We start from the raw sequence: 19100 nt of genomic DNA on the forward strand, positions 1-19100 counted from the left end.
CCTTGTACTCTTTACACCACTGCATTAAACTGACTAGTTGTTTGGCTTTGACTACACATGGCTTCAGCAGCACGCAGTGAGTGAATGATTCCCCATTACATCCATAAACAGCTGTTGTAATTTTCTCATGTTATTATTGCACATTAAGGAAAGATCATATTTTACTGTACAACTCCTCAGTAGCTTGTCAGGACTCAGTAATTTTAGTAAACTTCAAATGAATTATTTCTTACTTTTGCTTGAGTAGATTAATAGATCAGTGCTTTCACTTCAACTTAAGTCAGTTTCAACCAGTTTCAAAGTAGGGATGCATGATGCAGGATTTTTGCCAATATTCGATATGCCAATATTTACAAAATCATTTCAGCTGATACTGATATGGATACTAACATTTATATACCTAGTTCCTCCTCTTAGCTGGCAGCTGAGAAGAGGATCAGGAGAGGAAGGTGGAACTTTCTTCCAAGCGTGGAGGGCCAACCGAACCTGCTAACTCCCCACATGACATCATGAGGGGAAATCAGAGAACACCTTGTTTCAGCACACATTTTCTGGAAGGTGGGGGGAGGGGTTCTGATTCTTGGGGGGATTGTGGCCAGGTGAGGGGCTCATATTTTTGACAGAAAAGCATGAAAAAGTATATTTTTCTTAATATGTGACCTTTAAGTATACACAGCCTATATTTACAGCTCACATTCAGTTTTATATATTGACAGAAATGTTCATATCTGCCAGAACCGATAACTAACCTTCTAAGCTAATATCTGCTGATACCCACATCATATCATATCTTGCATCCCTATACTGGAGTTTTGAATTGTATTGCAATAACCCTTTTGCTGCACGACTTGATGATTCAGCCAAAGATGACTTTCACGGTAATTCCAGCATCTTTGAAAAGAAAAACACAATTAGCTGGAGTAGCAAATACATTTTGATTTGTCTTTCTTGTGGTTGGTTTTGCCCATTAGACACACTCGGCTCTGTGATCTAATCTCAAAGCAGCATTTATCCCATCTGAGGTCTCTTCAGCTTGTCAAAGCCTGACTGAAATCACGTCTGGGATTGTCCAATCACTGCTGGGCGAGTCAGACAGAGAGGTGGGAGGCTGTGGGTAGAGGGGGATGACTGTCAAACCCAAAGGATGAAGTCAGCCTCTCTGGTTCACCTTCCAGTATGTTCAGTCCTCTCTGCAGCTGTCAGAGAGATGGAGAGACAAAACAAAACAACATCCGGCTGTAATAGTTTTAGACATAGCTGCTCGTGCTGCTGGGTGTGACTGGCAACAGTTGTCTGCCACACGCAGAGCAGCAATTCCCGCCACGGTAGGATGTTTGTCTTTTGTAGGGGATTAAAGGGATCCAGGAAACCCGCTGTCCTAGTTCTGTTGCGGTGCAAAAAGAGAGCGAGCGACCTAGTTTTGATGATAGCACCAGGGCAGGAAGGAGATTCCAAGGGATGGTGTAGTTAGGAGGTGGCTGGTTTTGGCTTCCTCTTTACAGTTTTTTGTCTGTTGGCATGTTTCTATACAAAGCCTTGTGAGTCAGTGTCTGTGAGAGGCTCCATTGTGTGCAGAACCTGTAGCTGTAACCTGAGAAGCAGACAGAAGACTGACAGGGAGAGGCAGAGAGCAGCACTGTGAGACTTTCATATCTCTCTGCTCAGATTCTAAACAAAACCTCCTGAGTACACTCAGCTGTCTCCTACAGTATCATTAAACTCCTGTGTCTTATCATAAATATCATTTAACTGCTGCAGTGTTGTTGGTGTAAACAATAGTAGGGCATACAAGCACGCAGAGCTATATTCAGCATCAAACACTTGTGGATGTGTACAGTAAGTGCGTGGAGGGTTTAACCATCTAGATCAGTGGGTCAAGTGGCTGACATGCTAATCCTATTACTGGACGAGGCTGTGATTTGTTAAAGTTGGCCCTAATCTACTGTGCGTTTAGCACTGCTACACAGGGATCTATGACCTCAGGGTGTCAGCTGTCACCAAGTCATTTTCCTCTCACGCAGTGGATAGATTCAGGAAGGTTTTTCCAGAGATGCGCCCATTGCACAAATCAGGGCCTATACAGATGTTATGTAACAATTAAGCCGATTCTGATTTGAATGCATATTATCTGCATAGTATCAGTACAGCAGAAAAAAGCTCTAAAAGTTAATAATCAGTATCAGCAGATTTTAAAACTTAAGCTGATATTTACAGCCAACATATCAGCCGTACATATCAACAGATTGTGTAGATTGTGCAGTGTGAAGCAGCATCAGTGGACCTAATTCATCAGACTTTTTTCTTCATGTGTAAAGGAGAGACTTGGCATTCTTAAAAATGGAAAAAATGTGTTTATATATCGGGATTGGTATCCAGTGACATAATTTTGAAATGTTTTGAAATGTCACTGGGACATGCTGTACAAACTGCATGTTGCTTATTTTTCTCAGAAGTGGTGTAAGACACACTGCTGATGTTTTCTTTCACCTTTTATCATTGGAGCAAACCAGAGTTTGTTCAACATTTGTCTTTACTTCCCAATAGCAAAATAAACTGAATGTGCACATCTATACATCCTTATTAGCACTGCATTGACATGATGCAAGACATTCAAATCAACTTCTGATTTTTGTGCACGCCACATTTTTTTGCTGATGGGCCTATGATTGTCAACAAGACTTATATAGCCAAACCAACTTTCACCTGATATGCCAGAGCATCCCTTATTTTCATCTTATACTTTTTATCATCCTATTTTGCATGCATGCTGTATTACAGTACTTTTAATCACAATTTTATTTGTCAAATTAAATCCACGTGGTATGCACAATGTTATCAGCAGGCTATCTATATCAACAGATATTAGCTGAAAAATAATAAAAAATTTTATATTAACAGATACGAATATTTCTGTCAGTATTCACAGTTGTTATGTTGGCCATACATATTCGCAGTTTTAATCATATGGCAACCTTAAATATCAGCAAACTCTAAATGTCTTAAATGAAGCTCCAAACATAACAAACGACCAGACTGTCTACCTCTCTGATCCTCTCTCAGCCCCACCTGACTCAGCTTCTCTTCACACAGGAGACACTTGGTGTTTTTTGCAAGAAAAAAGGATGTGTATCAGTATTGGTATCTGATAAAATTAGTTTGGAAATGTAAGCATATTGGATATCGTTTAAAGGTCCGACATTGTGCATCCCTACGGTCAATTAATTCCATTTTTGCAGGAATGACTAGTGTAATATCCTCAACTTCTTAATATCAAATCGTATTTTTTTTCAATTGCAGAAGTTTTGTAATCTTTAATTTTTGTGGCTATAGATGTCTAACTTACCAGTAAAGATTAGTTGATTAGTAAATGATTAGTTGATTAGTTGATAGTTTGCTGAAATATGAAGAAGCTGTTGAATTTGAGAATATTGTTGAATATTCACCATTAGGGATTCGCTATATTATCAATTATGATATGGTATATGATATATTATGATATGATATCAGTATCAGCCGATATTTGGGATGTGAGGCATTGGCCGTGTAAACAAATAAGTTAATGGAGTTTCAGGCTGGACAAACAGACACTACATCAGCTGAAGTCTTTTTCTTTATCATCATTTTTATACTTTAAAGTGTGATTTAATGACTTAAATGTGTCCATTTTTTCATCCTCAACCTTAAAATTGTGTTTAAAGGACTGAAGTTCAAGGTTTGAACTCTATTATCTAGATTCTCGATTTGATATCTTTTATGTGTGCCTTTTCATGTTACTTATGTTTTATGTCTTTTAAATTGATTCTGTATTTTAAATGTAGTGTTCTTCTTTTATCTCTTGTGAGCTGCTATGTATTTTTATGTATTTTTTATTTAATAAATGCTGTACAGCACTTTGGTCAACTGTGGTTGTTTTAAAGTGCTTAACAAATGAAGTTAGATTGGATTGGATTGGATTAAATATTGATATCGGCTAAAATGATTTTGTAAATATCAGATATTGGCAGAAATCTATTATCATGCTCCATGATGATTATGTGTTTTACGTTGAAGATTATTTTCCTTCTGTAAGACCGCTGTAGTCATTGTGATTAAGACAGGAAGTGGAATTTTTTTGACAGAAGGTAGCTTATAGTTATTAAGAAGACTACAGACAGCCACTACAGTGTTTCAGGTGTAATATTTATTGAATAGCCAGTTTTGTTGTCATTCCAGAAGGCCAGGATAAACAGGATAAACACATTAAAGTTAAGTACTATTAAAAGCTGATTTGTTAACTTAAATTTTGAGCCAAAGCTAAGAAAACCATGATGACATTACTGTTACATAATCCTGTTTATTTCTAAGCTATCCATCATACTCTCAGGAGTGTTTCCTCATTTTCACTCATTTTTAACAGGTTAACTGAACTCTTTGTGTAAAACTGAGAGAGTCATACTTGTTTTGTAAGAAATTTCTGTATCTCTGTCTCCTCCTTACAGTATCATCATGCATCACCACCTACAAGAAAACGCCTCCCCCAGTCCCACCGCGGACCACCCCATCCAAACCCTTCATCTCCATCACAGCCCAGAGCAGCACCGAGTCGGCCCAGGATGCCTACATGGATGGCGGCTCAGGCCAGCGGGCGGGCATCAGCTCCCAGCCAGGCCTGTCCAACTCCACAGAGAGCATAGACAGCATGAAGGCGTTGACGGCGGCCATTGAGGCGGCTAATGCTCAGGTGCACGGCCCTGCCAGTCAGCACGTCACCAACAGCACCATCACCATCACAGCCACAGCCACCACCTCCACTGTCGCACACATGTCCACTGACAGTAAGGCGCAGAGGGAAGCGCTCAGGAAGTGCCTCTCCATAGGAATCCAGGTTTGTGGACCAGCTTTTGTTTTGATAAATTCTGTTCTTGAGTGCAGTTTTACAGTTTCTCCTCCTCCTTTCAGGTGGATCCAGAGGAAGGAGAGCCTACAGAAGAGCAGTCCAAATTCCAGTCAATAGGAATTCAGGTGGAGGATGACCGCTGGTGAGTAGAGAGAGAGGAGGAGGAGGGAGTAAGAGTGAGACTGATCAAAACAGTAAGATGACTTAAGGAGACGGAGAGAAGTTTGTAGTGTGCAGTGCAAGCTTGTACCCCCCTGCACTGGCTTAGCCACAGCAGCTGTCCCCGGATCAGGGGGGTGGTTGGCGTCAGAGCCCCCTCTCAGCCAGGGGGCCCCAAGTGACAGCTGGGCCAGAGGATGTGGTGCAGGGTAGCTGGGAAGGCAAAGGGGGTGAGTTGACAGCCATCTGTTGCTGCAGTCATTGTGATTCAGGCTACTTTGACGCTGTGTTTGTGTAGGCGTGGGAGGGAGGGAGAGGGGAAAAGGGGGGGAGTTTTATTGGGTTTGTTTAGAGAACTGAGAGAGAGACTTCTGCACTGTCAGATCAGACTCATACTGATACATGTCCCTAGTCTGAGTAGAAGCAGCTTTTTGCATTAGCTCACATCACATGGGTTTTATTGAGGCCTCTGATTGGACTCTTCGGCATTCATGGTTTCTTTGTTTTCATCAAAACACTGACCTTCTACTTACTGAGGGACGGTTGACAAATTTAACCACGGTCCTGGTTTTTCATGCCGTAGCCGAGGCATGCTTCAGGAATTTAGAGACACATCACCTTTAATCAAAGGTCACAGTGAAGCCTGGGTCCAGCACTTTAACACTCACTCACTCTGAGTCAGAGAATGTGAGGGGCTTTCTGATAGGGGGAGGTCTCAGCTGACTGACCAAGGCAAACATTAACTCACCCAGACACCTTGTAGTCCGCTAAGGCTTGGATGTTACGCAGCACTTCTTCAGTTAATGTTTGGACAGAGTATTTTTCTTGCTTGTTTACCTGTTGGCATGCTTGTGCATTGGTGTGTGTGCTGTTCCATGCATGAATATATGTGTGTTAATACCTGGGAGGTTGGGCATGATGCCCCCTACATCAGATTCCCAGACGGTGAGAGTGCCAAACTCCTACAGCCTTGCTCCAGTGCCCAAGCTTCCTTATGTGAGTGTGTGTGGGAGTATGTGTGAGAGAGAAGAGAGAGACTGTGTGTTTATGTGCAGCAGTCGCAGGTCATGACCTCACCTTGCTGTTTGAACTGAGATTAACTGAGAGGGAGTGGAGGAGGAGGTAGAAGAGAGAAACACAACAAACAACAGGCTAGTTTCTACCAGACCTTTTCTGTGCTAATAGAGGGCAATCATTTGTATTTCTGTGTCATGTATTTTCCCGGATAGGTGTTATTTTTAACAACTCTAAGAATGTGCTTTGAGATTTTATTCATTTTCAGGACAATTCTAGCAGAAGATTTGCTCATTCACTCTCTTGTTGCTTACAGCGTGAAGTTTTTCCTGACCTGGTGTGCATCCCCTACTCTTACTTGCTTTTGCACTCTATATAGCATATTAACAATCAGTAAAGCAGCATTTAGAAAAATGTACATAAGGAAAACAAAAGCTGTTCAAAATTTGCAACAATTTCTGCCCTTGCGCCGCAAGCTACTTGCAAAACTGTCTGGGATCCCTTGCTGATGGGAAGAGAGGGTCTTAGGGGTGAAGACATGACATTAAAAAGATGCTGCAGACAGCCAAGGTGGTTTACAAGATGACCCATTTTTTGTCTTTGTTTTAGAATGTTACATGAAATATGATGTATTTAAGGTTTTAACAAACAAGCAAATAGAATAGAACAAAAAAGCATACTTGTAAGCAGAATAGCCACTGATGCAGCTTACAATGTACAAGAGGATCATACTGGTTGTGTGATAGAAATGCCGCCACCCCTGCCTAATCTCTTGCTGTGAATTTTCCCAAAAATGCCCTGCTGTATTCACACATCAACCCAGCCAGACTTAAGACAGAAATTTTACTAGGGGATGGCAGGAAAAACTCAGGTAGGGTCAAGGTAAAAAAAGAGGTGGAAAGTAACTAATTACATTTACTCAAATGACTTTAATTGAGTAGCATTTTGTGTACTTGTACTTTTTTGGTATACATTTTGAAATCCTTAATTTTACTTTTACCTAAATACATTATGGGGAAAGTATTGTAATTAATCACATTTTTAGAAGCAGTAGTGAGTAAAAAAAAAAAAAAAAAAAGAAACACAAAAAGGTAAAACATAGAGGTTCTACCTTTCTGTCAACAATATGAATCTGTCTGTTATTATTGCCAGTTTATTGGCCATACTTTTATTTCTGCATAAGTAAATTCTAACCAAAGTAAGTGTGCTCTTACTTGAGTACAATAGTCCTGTACTCTTTCTACCACTGGCGTTCATACACATGGCTAATTTGAACATTTCGGGAACATTTTTAGGGATTTTTTTGCACTTTTAAAGTCGTTTTTTAATTTAACAGCAAACATACAATGAACACTGCTTGATATGTGAAATAAAAAGTCTATACCAGGCACACAGGCATCTACTGATAGCAGAATGGAAGGGCTGTCTGATAGTATTAATACATTAACCTTGATTAATTAAGCTTTATAATCTGTACATTAATTTATTTTGATTGTGATTAATCGCGTAGTTTATTGTCCCTTCCTGCATGCTTTGGTTAAGCCATTGCAAGCAATATAAGATAATGATACCACCATGCCTTACTGTCTAATTTCACCTCTAAAAACTCAGACATCTCAGTGGAAAGTTCAAAACCAGGGCTGTCAGATTAATCACATTTATTGCAATTTATTTAAGGTCCATAATTAGTACATTCGTTTTTTAATGCTTTGTTTTTCATTTGAGCACACTTTGATCAAGCCACTGCAGCATCCCTGCAGTCTCAGTGATAAAAAATAAGTCAACTACTACTCCTTTATGTCCCATCTAATTTCATTCAAACTCATAGACATCTCAGTGGACAAGTCAAGAGTCATCTGCACCTTGTTATATCAAACATTTCCCTTTTTACTGTCCCCTCATTTCCTTTTCCATCTATAACAACCTTCTTTTTCCGTGGTTAAGTTCATGTCATAATCTTTGTTCTTCCAAAAGTTTCTTTTCTTTTCATTTAAACTTGTCTAAATCTTAACAGGAAGTCAGTTACCTTGAAACAAAGAAATACAGAAACACTGTAATTCTATACATATGCACACTGCAATACTATGCAAATAAGATGATAAAAATGGCTTTTGTTTGTACACATTAGAATTTTAGATAATGTCTGATCATCAACTTTAAAAAATCCCTCCTTCTGATAATGTCACAAAAATGCAAGATTTACAACAAACAGTATTTTTAGGGCTGATCATTGACAAACCTCTAAAAATGTGTAGGTTAAGGGTTTGTGGTCACCAGATGGCTTTGCAGTCACAGAGGATGGCTCCATGTTCTAGTGGCAAAACCATATGCACTGCCATCTTGAAAAGTCAATGAAGGGACGGCCAGACCTCCCCGTGTTTTTGTTTTGTCCTCCTCAGACTGAATGTTTGTCATTACCGGGTAAAGAAAACACAGAAAGCTTCAGGTTCCACTTTAAATTGACAGTTTGGGTTCAAGACGATGTGTTTTCAGTGATACAACATATATTCTGCGGCCTGTTTTATATCTAAATAAAACATCGGATTGTTATGTTAGAGTCCTCTGTATTTGTCTATTTATGGTTTGAATTTTCTGCAGATGAGAGGGCAAATATTATGGTTTATGACAAACAACCCGAGAAGAGGAGGCCTTCTGAAAGCAGCAGGATATGGAATGTGTACATTAAGACTCCACCCCTGTTGTGATTTACAACTCTCAGTCATGTTCAACACATGAATGTAATAAGAACATGGACTTTCTGCATTTTTTTCGTGCTCTCTCTCTCCCTCCTACATACTGTCTTGATGTTTTATCGCCTCTTCTCTCCTCCACACAGACTTTTCCTCTTAAATTCCCCTCTCTTGTTCTCCTGTGTATTGATATGTCTGTCTTTCTGTCTGGGCTGTGTTTGGCCTTGCCCGTCTCTGCCCCTGCAGGAAGTTGTTAGCTGGCTGATAGAAAGCAGGCTGAGGTCATTAGAAGTGAACACCTGCTCGGAGGAGTTACTCTTTAACTGCTCTTCACACACACACTGGCGGGCTGCTGGTGCACACACTCTAGTGTTTGATCTTCTCGAAGCCACTCCCTTGTTCCTCTTCTGCCTCTTTTCCCTCTGTTCACAGAAGAGGAGAGATGAATGAGAAAAAAGGAGGAGGTAGAGATGAATGGGTAGAGTGGTGGAGGAGTGTGTCCGGAGATGGAGCTGTGATCATTTGTGAGAGTCGTCTTGCAGGAAGGTCAAGCTGAGGATCATGAGAGTGGAGACTGTGGGCACTTAGCACGCTAGAAATTCACTCCTTTAGCTCTTGAATGCACTGGCTTTATTGTTAATATCATTTTAAATGATGTACATGCAGTAAAAAAACCTAAGGCATCCTTGGCCCAAACAAACTTTGCATGGCATATAAAATGACAATTCCAAAAAAGTGGGGACATTGTGTAAAATGTAAATATAAACAGAATGCAATAGTTTCTAAATTTCATAAACCCATATTTTATCCACACAGATTTTGAAACTGAGACATTTTACCATTTTAGTAACAGTATACGCTAATTTGGATTTAATTGCAGTAACACATCTCATAAAAAGTAGGTATGGGGCAATGAAGGCTGGAAAAGTAAGGGCTACAAATGAAAACAACTGGAGGAACAATTTACAACTAATACGGTTAACTGGCAACAGTTCAGTAACATGACTGGGTATAAAAGAGCATTTTAGACCAGCAGAGTCATAGAGGCAAAGATGGGCAGAAGTTCACCAGTAGGTGGAAAAATGCAGGGCACAATTCAAAAGTCTTCATCTCTACATTAGTACCTATGGTGTGGGAAGCTTACACAGCTGGAAAGCACTATTATTGCTGAAAAGTATAGAGAGGATTTGGATCAACATATGCTCCTATCCAGACGTCTCTTTTAGGGAAGGCCTTGCTTATTTCAGTAAGACGATGCTAAATCACATACTGCAGCCATCACAACAGCATGGCTTCACAGTAGAAGAGTCTGGGTGCTCAACTGTCCTGCCGGCAGTTCAGACCTTTCACCATAAAACAAGACTTTTGGTGCATCATAAAATAAAAACTCCAGCAAAGAAGACCCATGACATTTGAGCTGCTCAAATCCTACATGAGACAAGAATGAGACAACATTCCTCTCCCAAAACTCCAGCAACTAGACTCTCCACTTCACAGATGTTTAAAAACTGTTATTAAAAAAAAGGGGATCTGATGCAACAGTACACATGGCCCTGTCCCTACTTTTTAAGATGTACAGCTGCCATCAAATTCAAAATGAGCTAATGTTTTTTCATGAAATGGTAAAATGTCTCAGTTTCAACATTCGGTGTGTTGTTTATGTTCTTTTAAAATATGAGATTTGCAAATCATTGCATTCTGTTGTTATTTACATTTTACACAGTGCCTCAACTTTCTTGGAATTGTGGTTACACAGTACTTAAAGTTTGTACAATTCCACTTGATATGCTTTTTGTGAGTCTGCAGAGCTTTTCTGTAAGCCTATCAAAGCGCATATCCTGCTCCCCAAGTGGCTCAACAGGCAAAGATCTGCTCCATTTTTGTAATTGTTAATAAAAGATGTGCTTTGAGTCATGTACCACTCAGAGTTGTAATCTTGCAGGGATTAAACTGCACCCTTGTCCAATCACAGCACAGTCAGCTTGCCAGTCCCCCCACTCCCTGTAACACCCACGTCTCTCTGGCGTCCCATTCATTACTGGAATGGTGAGCTGCTCTACAGAACGCAGCCAAATGTGAGCGTGTTGATTTAATCTTTGCTCATGAGTGTGCGCGCCTGCCTGCTGTTGCACACAGTGTGGAGGGACTTGGCACAGTCTGCACGACAGCAGCACAAAGCCTCTGAGCCAAATACGACACGGCACACCCAGCTGTAGAGAAGGGTCCCAGGTGTGTGGGTTTAAGTTTGTGTTTGTAGTCTGTGTTTATGTGCTTCAGCTCCTAAGCAGGGTTTGTGGTGAGATAGACAGTCGCACACTCTGCTGCTTCTGAATGAGCCAGGTGACAAAACACACAGACACAAAACACTTCTGCTTTTCATCGTTATCAGGGATGAGATTGTTTTGATCTTTGCGGTTTTTTCATACCTAGAGTTGTGTATAAACAATCTTATCATGATTACAGCCATAATGTGGTGTTATTTTACAATGTAAGGGTGAATATAAATCATACTATAGCAGAATGTTAAAAGTTTTCTTCTTCTAACAGTTACCGGAGGATGACACGCTCCAACAGTGTAACCACGGCTGTGCAAGCTGACCTCGATGACCCATCAGAAGCCCCAGCTCCTCTGCCCCGCTACTGCGCCACCATGCCGCGCCAGCACTCCCGTGACGCTGCCACCTCCACCGTCAGCATCCAGGGCTCAGGCAACCACTACCACGCCTGCACCGGAGATGACTATGGCGAGGTAGGCTTCGACCCATCCATCCTGCCCCCTCCAGACCCTTGGATGGACAATGTGCCGGAGCCGAACATGGAAGCTCTGGAGGTCGTTGCACAATCAGTGTGCCCTCGCGACGGACGCTGGTTCCTCAAGCTGCTGCAGGCCGAGACGGAGAGGATGGAGGGGTGGTGCAGACAGATGGAGCATGATGAGATGGAGGTTGAGCTGCCTGATGAGAGTGAGTAGAAGCCTTGTGGTGTTAACATTCATCCTTAATGTTTCGATCACAAGCGTACGGCTTTAAGATAGCACGCCAGAAATCGTGAGATGCAATGAGATCCAGTCAGTGTTCCAGGCAACATTCTTATACACTCACATGTAAAAATTATGGCTCATTGAATTTCAAATTCATCTGATTTCTTACATCTTTTCTGTTTCTTATAAAAACATATTTTTGGCCCTGCTGTTGTTTATGCAAATGCATACAAAATGCATACAGAAGTGCAGAATTTAGAAAAACATTGTGACCAATGTTCTCCATATTGATCCAGCTAAGGACATTGCAGGTTATTTTCAATAACAGGCAGTCCTGTACAGATGAGGGAAGTGGGCAACACTACATCAGGACACGGTTAAGATGTTTGACTGACAAGCTGCCGATAGATGAAATTATTTCCAAAATTCGCAGCATGATTTTATCTGACCAAATACTCTACTTTGAACAGTGATTGTTAGTGGTTATAGCCTATCAAAACAAGATTTCCATTTCACATTTATCTGATCGTAACATCTAAAAAAACAGCTGTTTGTGGTTTCCCAAACTGAATTGCAGGCAACATCTTTAGACAGCCCGATTGGAGCTTCAGTGGCTCAGCCCTCACAGCTGTAACTGTTCCCAGCTGCGGTCTTGTTGCGTTGCAAATCTTTGACCTGAACTTTGCTAAAGGCTGGCCACACAATAGCTGATTTTAATATCTTAAACGATGTCAGAAACCTGGGAGGCCACAAACATAACAATAATTTCAAATTATTTTTCATTTTATCGTCCTCTGAGCACACCATTTGACAACTTAGCCTGACCGTTTGGCTACATACCTACAGGTGACCTCATAGCAAGGAACCCCACCCACAAGATCTCCCAGAATCCTGCATGACTTTAACCTGACACGCCAGATGGATTTGTTTCACACATCCACCTGGAAAACCTTCAATACTAAGCGTTTGGGAAAGGGCATAGGATTTGAAAAAAACTCAGAGTGTGATTGGATGAACATTCTGTCACATATCAATCAGAGCAACTAAACACATGAAGTAGCCACAACCGAGGTGCAGGTGCGCAGCTACCGAGGAATAACGCCAACCATGGCACCTATAGACATGTCAGTACACAGCTTTTGTTGTTTTTGAAAAGAAAACAACTCACTGCTGTTCTTTGTTCTTTTAATGAAGAAATGTCGTCAAGTTATGATAAACTAGTGCTTAGGCAGCATCCACGCCAATCTCTTCCGCCATAATTGCACCAGCCTCTTGTTCCTGCTTGCTTACGTCATGACTCCGCCGTGCCTGAAAGTACTGCCCCTTGTCACTGATTGGTCCTGTCAATTTCTAACCGGGCCCAAACGGTTCAGACAAGAGCTTTGCAAGATGGATTCGCCAGTGAGAAACAAGGAAACGGGCGTATACATCTGCTTTGTAAGGTTAGCATGACTTCAGATGACAAAACAAATATGGAGGACTGTAGAAATCCTCAGAGGGTTGTCCTTGTATGTGTTATAGTTGCAGCAAAAAACATAAAACAAGAAAAAGAATGTTTGTGAGACATAAAAATGTGTAACATTTTACACGGCTGGTGACGCCACCTCTTCTTCTGTGTCTAAAGCACCACTATCTTAAATCATTTATATCAAACATGTTTGATATTTACAAATCAAGGGCGGGGAGGCTGCTATGTAACTCAGAGCAGTAAAATAATTCTGTCGACATCACAAACTTGAGGATTATGTAGACAAATTATCATTCATGACGAGACTCCACTCAGGATGCGTCCCCACAATTGTCAGGGGAGTTAAATCATGTAATGTGTGGTTGCCATAAGGGTGCACTCACACTAGGGCAAGCTGCAAGATGATTGACTCCTGCCACCATTTATGATTGTCATACTTGTGTGCATTTATGAGGTCACCTCTTCTGCAAAAGCCAAGGAAGTGTACTGTGCCTTAGCGTGGTACAGAGCACTCACAAAAGTCCCAGAAAATAGACTCTGGGGCTCAAGCGTGCTTGGGCATGGTACAGATTGCCAAGTGTGCCCTTATACACCTGTGGTTATTATATTCAAGGCTCTATGAAATATTACAATAGCTTCATCTTTATCAGTCTAAATGTTTACTAACATATAGAGCATGGAAGTAAAGTCCAATCACTGGAGGAAAAATCATTTTAATTCCAGATGTCCTTGGAGCTGTCGTCCGCTGATAAGATCATCTAGGACTCATGTTAGAGTCAGTTGTAAACATCCTCTGAGTTCCTTAATGTAAAGTTATGAAGACAAATCACTGTGTTGTGCACTGATATTAGATCTGTTTCTCCTCCTCTCCTCTCCTCTGATTCGGAGGGTGCTGGTATTCCTGGTATTGGACCACAATAGCTGCTTGTTCCTGTCTCAGGCCCTCTGGCCTCCTCAGACATACCGTGCATATTTATCAATAGAAGGCTGCTGGCCCAGCCACACATCTGTCCTTAAGACACACTGTATAATGATCCCTCACACACTCAGTGAAGGAGTTTCTCTCAGTGCTCGTACAGGCAACTGTTTGATCATGAAGTTACACACATACTCAGCATGTCTGTAAACACAAGTCTATATATGTTTTATGCACATGCACTCACATGCACATACCACACTGTGCAAACAAGCCTCAGGCAGCAGGATCTGGATTTCTACCTGTCCTGGATTCTTCATCTCACCAAAAATGTCATTGCTTATGCAGCGGGCGTCCTGTTTTGGTTCCAGGCTAGAGATTCTCTCACAGAAATGTGCAGAACAGGCTGCCTGTCTCAAGGTTATGTTTTCCCAGATCTCACACTACCATGTGTGCACCCACACATGTGCACGGCTCCTTAAGACATTGTGTCTGTAGTGCAGATTCATTACCCCCCCTCTGAGTCTCTGATCCGCTTTGCTTCATGTAGACTAATGTATGCACCAGCAGTCCCTCTCCACCAGGATGTGTCAATCAATAGGGATGACCATTTTCTCCTTGATGCAGTACAACCTTGTTTATCTCATATTTTCTTCAATTTAAATAAAATATTTCTAATTTTTATCTTTGATTGTGATTCATGACAGCAGCCAAAGTGTGCAGAAAACATGACTTTTTAAGATTTTCTTGTTTCATTTTTAAAACTCTGTCATTTTTTTATATTGAGCACATTTCACTAATTATTTATTGACAGAATGAGGTCGAAATAAAACAGAATTCTGGTGTATTCCTCTCTGTTGCATTGCAAATGCAGCCTTTCTGTTATTGCAGCAACATGCCTGCAGTCTGCGGCTCTGTGAGTAATTGCATTGTGATTCTACGTGTGCGTGTGCTTGCGTGCGGCATGCATGTGCGCCTGTGTCTTTCTGCAGTCCTGGGGAAGATCCGCAGTGCAGTGGGGAGTGCCCAGCTGCTGATGTCCCAGAAGTTCCAGCAGTTCCGGGAGCTGTGTGAGGAGAATCTGGTATGTGTCACCTCATCCTCTGCATGCTTCCCCCACCACCCCACCCCCAGCCCACTCCCACCTCACCCAGCACTGACATCATCCTGCACAAATCATCCTGACAGGCCAGCGCTCATTTACTATGCATCTAGTGTAGAGTGTGCATCTGTACGCCCTTACTGTCTCTCCCAATAAATAGAAAAGCTGTATGAAAACAAGAGACTGATGAGGTATTTTTAGAGTCTGACATAAATGTGTAGATTTCTGCAGAGGCAGCCTAAAGCTGTTATGTTTATGCTTTATTCACGTGCATATTTATTTCTTTTTTTACATTCTTATGTCCAATAATCAAGCTACCTATGTTATATGATATACCCTTTATATACTAACAAAACCCATCATCATACTGCCTCTTTCTCACAGTTATGGACAATAGTAAATCAGTAGTTTAATGAACCAGCAGGGTTTCAATCAGATTTACTGACATCTGATGTTTAATGTGTAACTACAGTGAAAGAATGAATTGAAACAAAGGTTTTTCAGTAACCTATTCTGGATTTATAAGACAATTTATCATTTAATTTGTTATTTTTTGCCTTTGTATCTTTCAAAGCTATTTCTGGTTTATGGTTTCTGGTTTCTGGTTTCTGGTTTCTGCAACAGCATCATTATGAAAATATGTGATAATTATAACAATTGTGTGTTTTTGTATGTTTGCATCAGAATCCAAATGCACACCCACGGCCCATCTCCCAGGACCTGGCTGGTTTCTGGGACATGCTCCAGCTGTCCATTGAGAACATCAGCCTGAAGTTTGATGAACTCCACCAACTCAAAGCCAACAACTGGAAACCTCTGACCCCGCCAGAAATTCAGGTGAACAAATCAAATTCACTCAACTCTCATTTTCAAAATGATCAACTTCATGTTAACACAATTTTGTTTTGGAATGCCTAACTAACCTGCATGTTTTCTGATGTGGTTCTGTGTACTTTAGGGCTGAATAACTGAAAGTAAAGCTGTGCTGTAGCATGCTGATTGATCAGTGTTTACTGTCATGCTGCCTGCCTGACGTCACCACTGTTATTTGTGTGCTTTGTCTTGTTGTTGACAGTGAGCTGCTTTTGAGAAGCTTCTCTACCTGCCATGCACCGTTGGGGCCTGTCCACCTCCAATGGTCACTTTTACCTCACGCAATGGCCTCCCCCACTCAAATGGCTGCCACTGTGAACCATAACCTCATTCAGAATTGCATGCTGTCAGACGCTACACTGCTCTTGCTAACCCTTACCCGAGCTGGCTGCACTTTTGTTGCTCCTTATTGTGTTTTTTTTTTTTTTTTGCTGCAGCTTGGCCACAAGGACTGTGTCATTAAAGACCTTGTTATTATTCCTGTCCAGGAGAGAAGGATGCCCCCTCCCGTGCCAAAGAAGCCCCTGAAGGGCCACCCTCCCCTGGCTAGGGACCGCTCGCTGGAGAGCTCCGAGCGCCAGCGTCTGGAGGCTCGCAAACGCCTGCTAGCTGCCAAACGTGCCGCATCGGTTCGGCAGAGCTCTGCTACCGAGAGTGCAGACAGTATCGAGATCTATATCCCTGAGGCTCAAACCAGACTATGAGACACACAAACACACATCACTCACACAACGCCCAATACACTGTCCCATCCAGGCAATAGCACTGAACAGTGAGGCTAGGGTGCTAACGTGACATAATCACACTTTTTGTAGACTCTCCTGTGGAGTCAATCAAAATCCTTACAGCGAAGTGTACATTTACAGTATTTATTTATTTATTTTCTACCCCTCTCCCTCTTATTTCACGTCCCAGCTTTGATGTAGCAGCCCTTTCTCTTAATCCACCTGCCCCTCACTTACAGAGATGTATCTAATGAATCCATCTTTGAAGTGACCTGATATTACAAAGAAAGCCAGGTGTAGCACAGCAGTGACGCTTCACGTTTATGTGTGAGAGCTTTCACAGGAAAACAGGGAGAGGAGCATGCATGTGCATGTGCAGTGTGTGTCTGTACTGTATAGACATGCCAACAAACATTAAGAGTGATATATTTGATCTGATCTTTGATGAAATACATCAGATTTAATGAAGAAACCAGACGCGACCTATTCACAAGTATTAGAGATGTATTATTTATGCTAATTTATTTTTATATTTGTATAAAAGCCCATGATTTGACTCCAGAGTACCTTAAAGTGGGTTGCTTTTTGGAGTTTGACATAATAAGAACTCAAGACAAGGATAATTCAGTGTCTGTTAAAGACACAGTCTGCCCTCTGTCTTAAAAGGGGTCTTTCCAGCAGCAGGAAAGGTCAAAAGGTCAGAGTTTGCTCCTGCAAGGGTGACAGGAGCAGTTTTCACAGTCCTGCAGAGGGAAATTCACTAAAGGAAATCAGCTACAAAATGCCACAAACCTTTTTTTGTTCAATGGAGTGTTTCTGCCGAATGGTCTGTTTTGTTCGGTACAGTTTGGTAGGATAAACCTGAGCTTCATTAGATTTCAATAACCAATCTTTCTTGGGAATTGTTTAATCATGAATACCTGAGGCCTGGTTGGCTGGCAACTCCTGGGAAGGTTCACCAGTGTTCTGAGTTTTCTCCATTTGTGGATAATGGCTCACACCATGGTTCGCTGGTGTCCAAAAGCCTTAGACATGGTCCTGCTCTGGAGCAGAGCCTAGGTGCGCCCACCCCGCTGCCGTGCGTGGCCCAGTGACGTCACAGCGGACATCGTCGTCATTTGGGGACGCCTCGTAGAGCTGTTTAGGTAGCAACAGCTGCAGTTTAAAATGACTGCCAGATTACCAATAGAAGAAGAAGAAACTATGAAGTAGAAACAATGGCCAACTCTTGGACAGGCGAAGATACAAAGCAAGCTTACTGAAACGCAGCTATTTAATGCCCTTTCATCAGCTCTAGACACTCCCTCAAACAAGTTGCTTGGTTGTGGTGGATGAGCAAAGTGCAGAGAAAAGCCCATTTGTATCCCCTTCCAGACTGATAGATGTCAGTGACTTTGTTTCTTATCTGTTCTTGAGTTTCCTTAGATTGCAGCATGATGTGTTGCTTTTTTTAGATCCTTTAAGCTACTTTGTCAGTGATTTCTTGAGTCAGCAGGTCTGGCAGTAATCAGGTCCTGGGTGTGGCTGGTGAAATTTTCCCCAAAATGTTGTTAACCACAGTTAATTCATGATTTAACAAGGGAGGGCAATTACTTTTTCACATAGGGCCAGGTAGGTTTGAATGCCTTTTTTCCTGTCATGAATGAAATCATAATTTTAAAGCTGCATTTTGCATTTACTGTTGTTATCGTTGTCTGATGATGATTTTTTTGATGATCTTTAACATTTAAATATGACAGATATGCAAAAAAATAAAAAATCAGGAAGGGGAAAAATACTTTTCGCAGCACTTTAGATACCTTTCCCAGGTTTTGACAGTGGAAACGTACCAAACTGAACCAGACCACTTGGTAGAAACGCAGCGAGCGAAGGAGTGCGTGTGTTGTATGATTCAGATATTCATTTGAAAAGTGCTTCCTATTTTTCTAGGTCTAAAGGGTCCTAGTTTCCATCAAAAATGACAGTAGCATTATCCACAAACTGTAAACGACACTCATATTGTCTCATTTCAAACTGAGCAACACGTTTGTACAAAGAACATTCAGTATAATGACATGCATGCTGACACAAGGTAACTGATCGTTTTTGTCTTTTCTAAACAGGTTAATCCTTTCTCATGTTTCGTCCAAAGTCTCTGGTGTTACAGACAAATTAAATCTCTGATATTTGGTACAATACTGGTAGTTGTACTATATTTTACTATGTCATTTTTAGACGAGAAGTATCGAGACAAAAGGACTGCAAAGGGACTATTTTCTCCTCACTGTGCGTGCACTATCTCTGCCTCCAAATGAAGC

The 19100-nt window shown here is 41.4% G+C and overlaps 1 protein-coding gene across 1 annotated transcript in view; it reads left to right on the top strand.

Annotated features, from left to right (window-relative positions):
* dlgap1b (discs, large (Drosophila) homolog-associated protein 1b) overlaps window positions 1-18410 on the top strand; it is a 142855-nt gene extending 124445 nt beyond the window's left edge. The window contains exons 7-12 of the mRNA XM_041814692.1: window positions 4479-4864; window positions 4939-5018; window positions 11287-11702; window positions 15096-15187; window positions 15890-16042; window positions 16567-18410. Of these exons, the coding sequence (XP_041670626.1) occupies window positions 4479-4864; window positions 4939-5018; window positions 11287-11702; window positions 15096-15187; window positions 15890-16042; window positions 16567-16782 (1343 nt within the window). The 3' untranslated portion in view covers window positions 16783-18410. The remainder of the gene's footprint in view (window positions 1-4478; window positions 4865-4938; window positions 5019-11286; window positions 11703-15095; window positions 15188-15889; window positions 16043-16566) is intronic.
* Window positions 18411-19100: the final 690 nt, after the last annotated feature.

This window comes from Cheilinus undulatus, linkage group 19 (assembly GCF_018320785.1).
Source record: "Cheilinus undulatus linkage group 19, ASM1832078v1, whole genome shotgun sequence".
NCBI classification, from domain to species: Eukaryota; Metazoa; Chordata; class Actinopteri; order Labriformes; family Labridae; genus Cheilinus; species Cheilinus undulatus.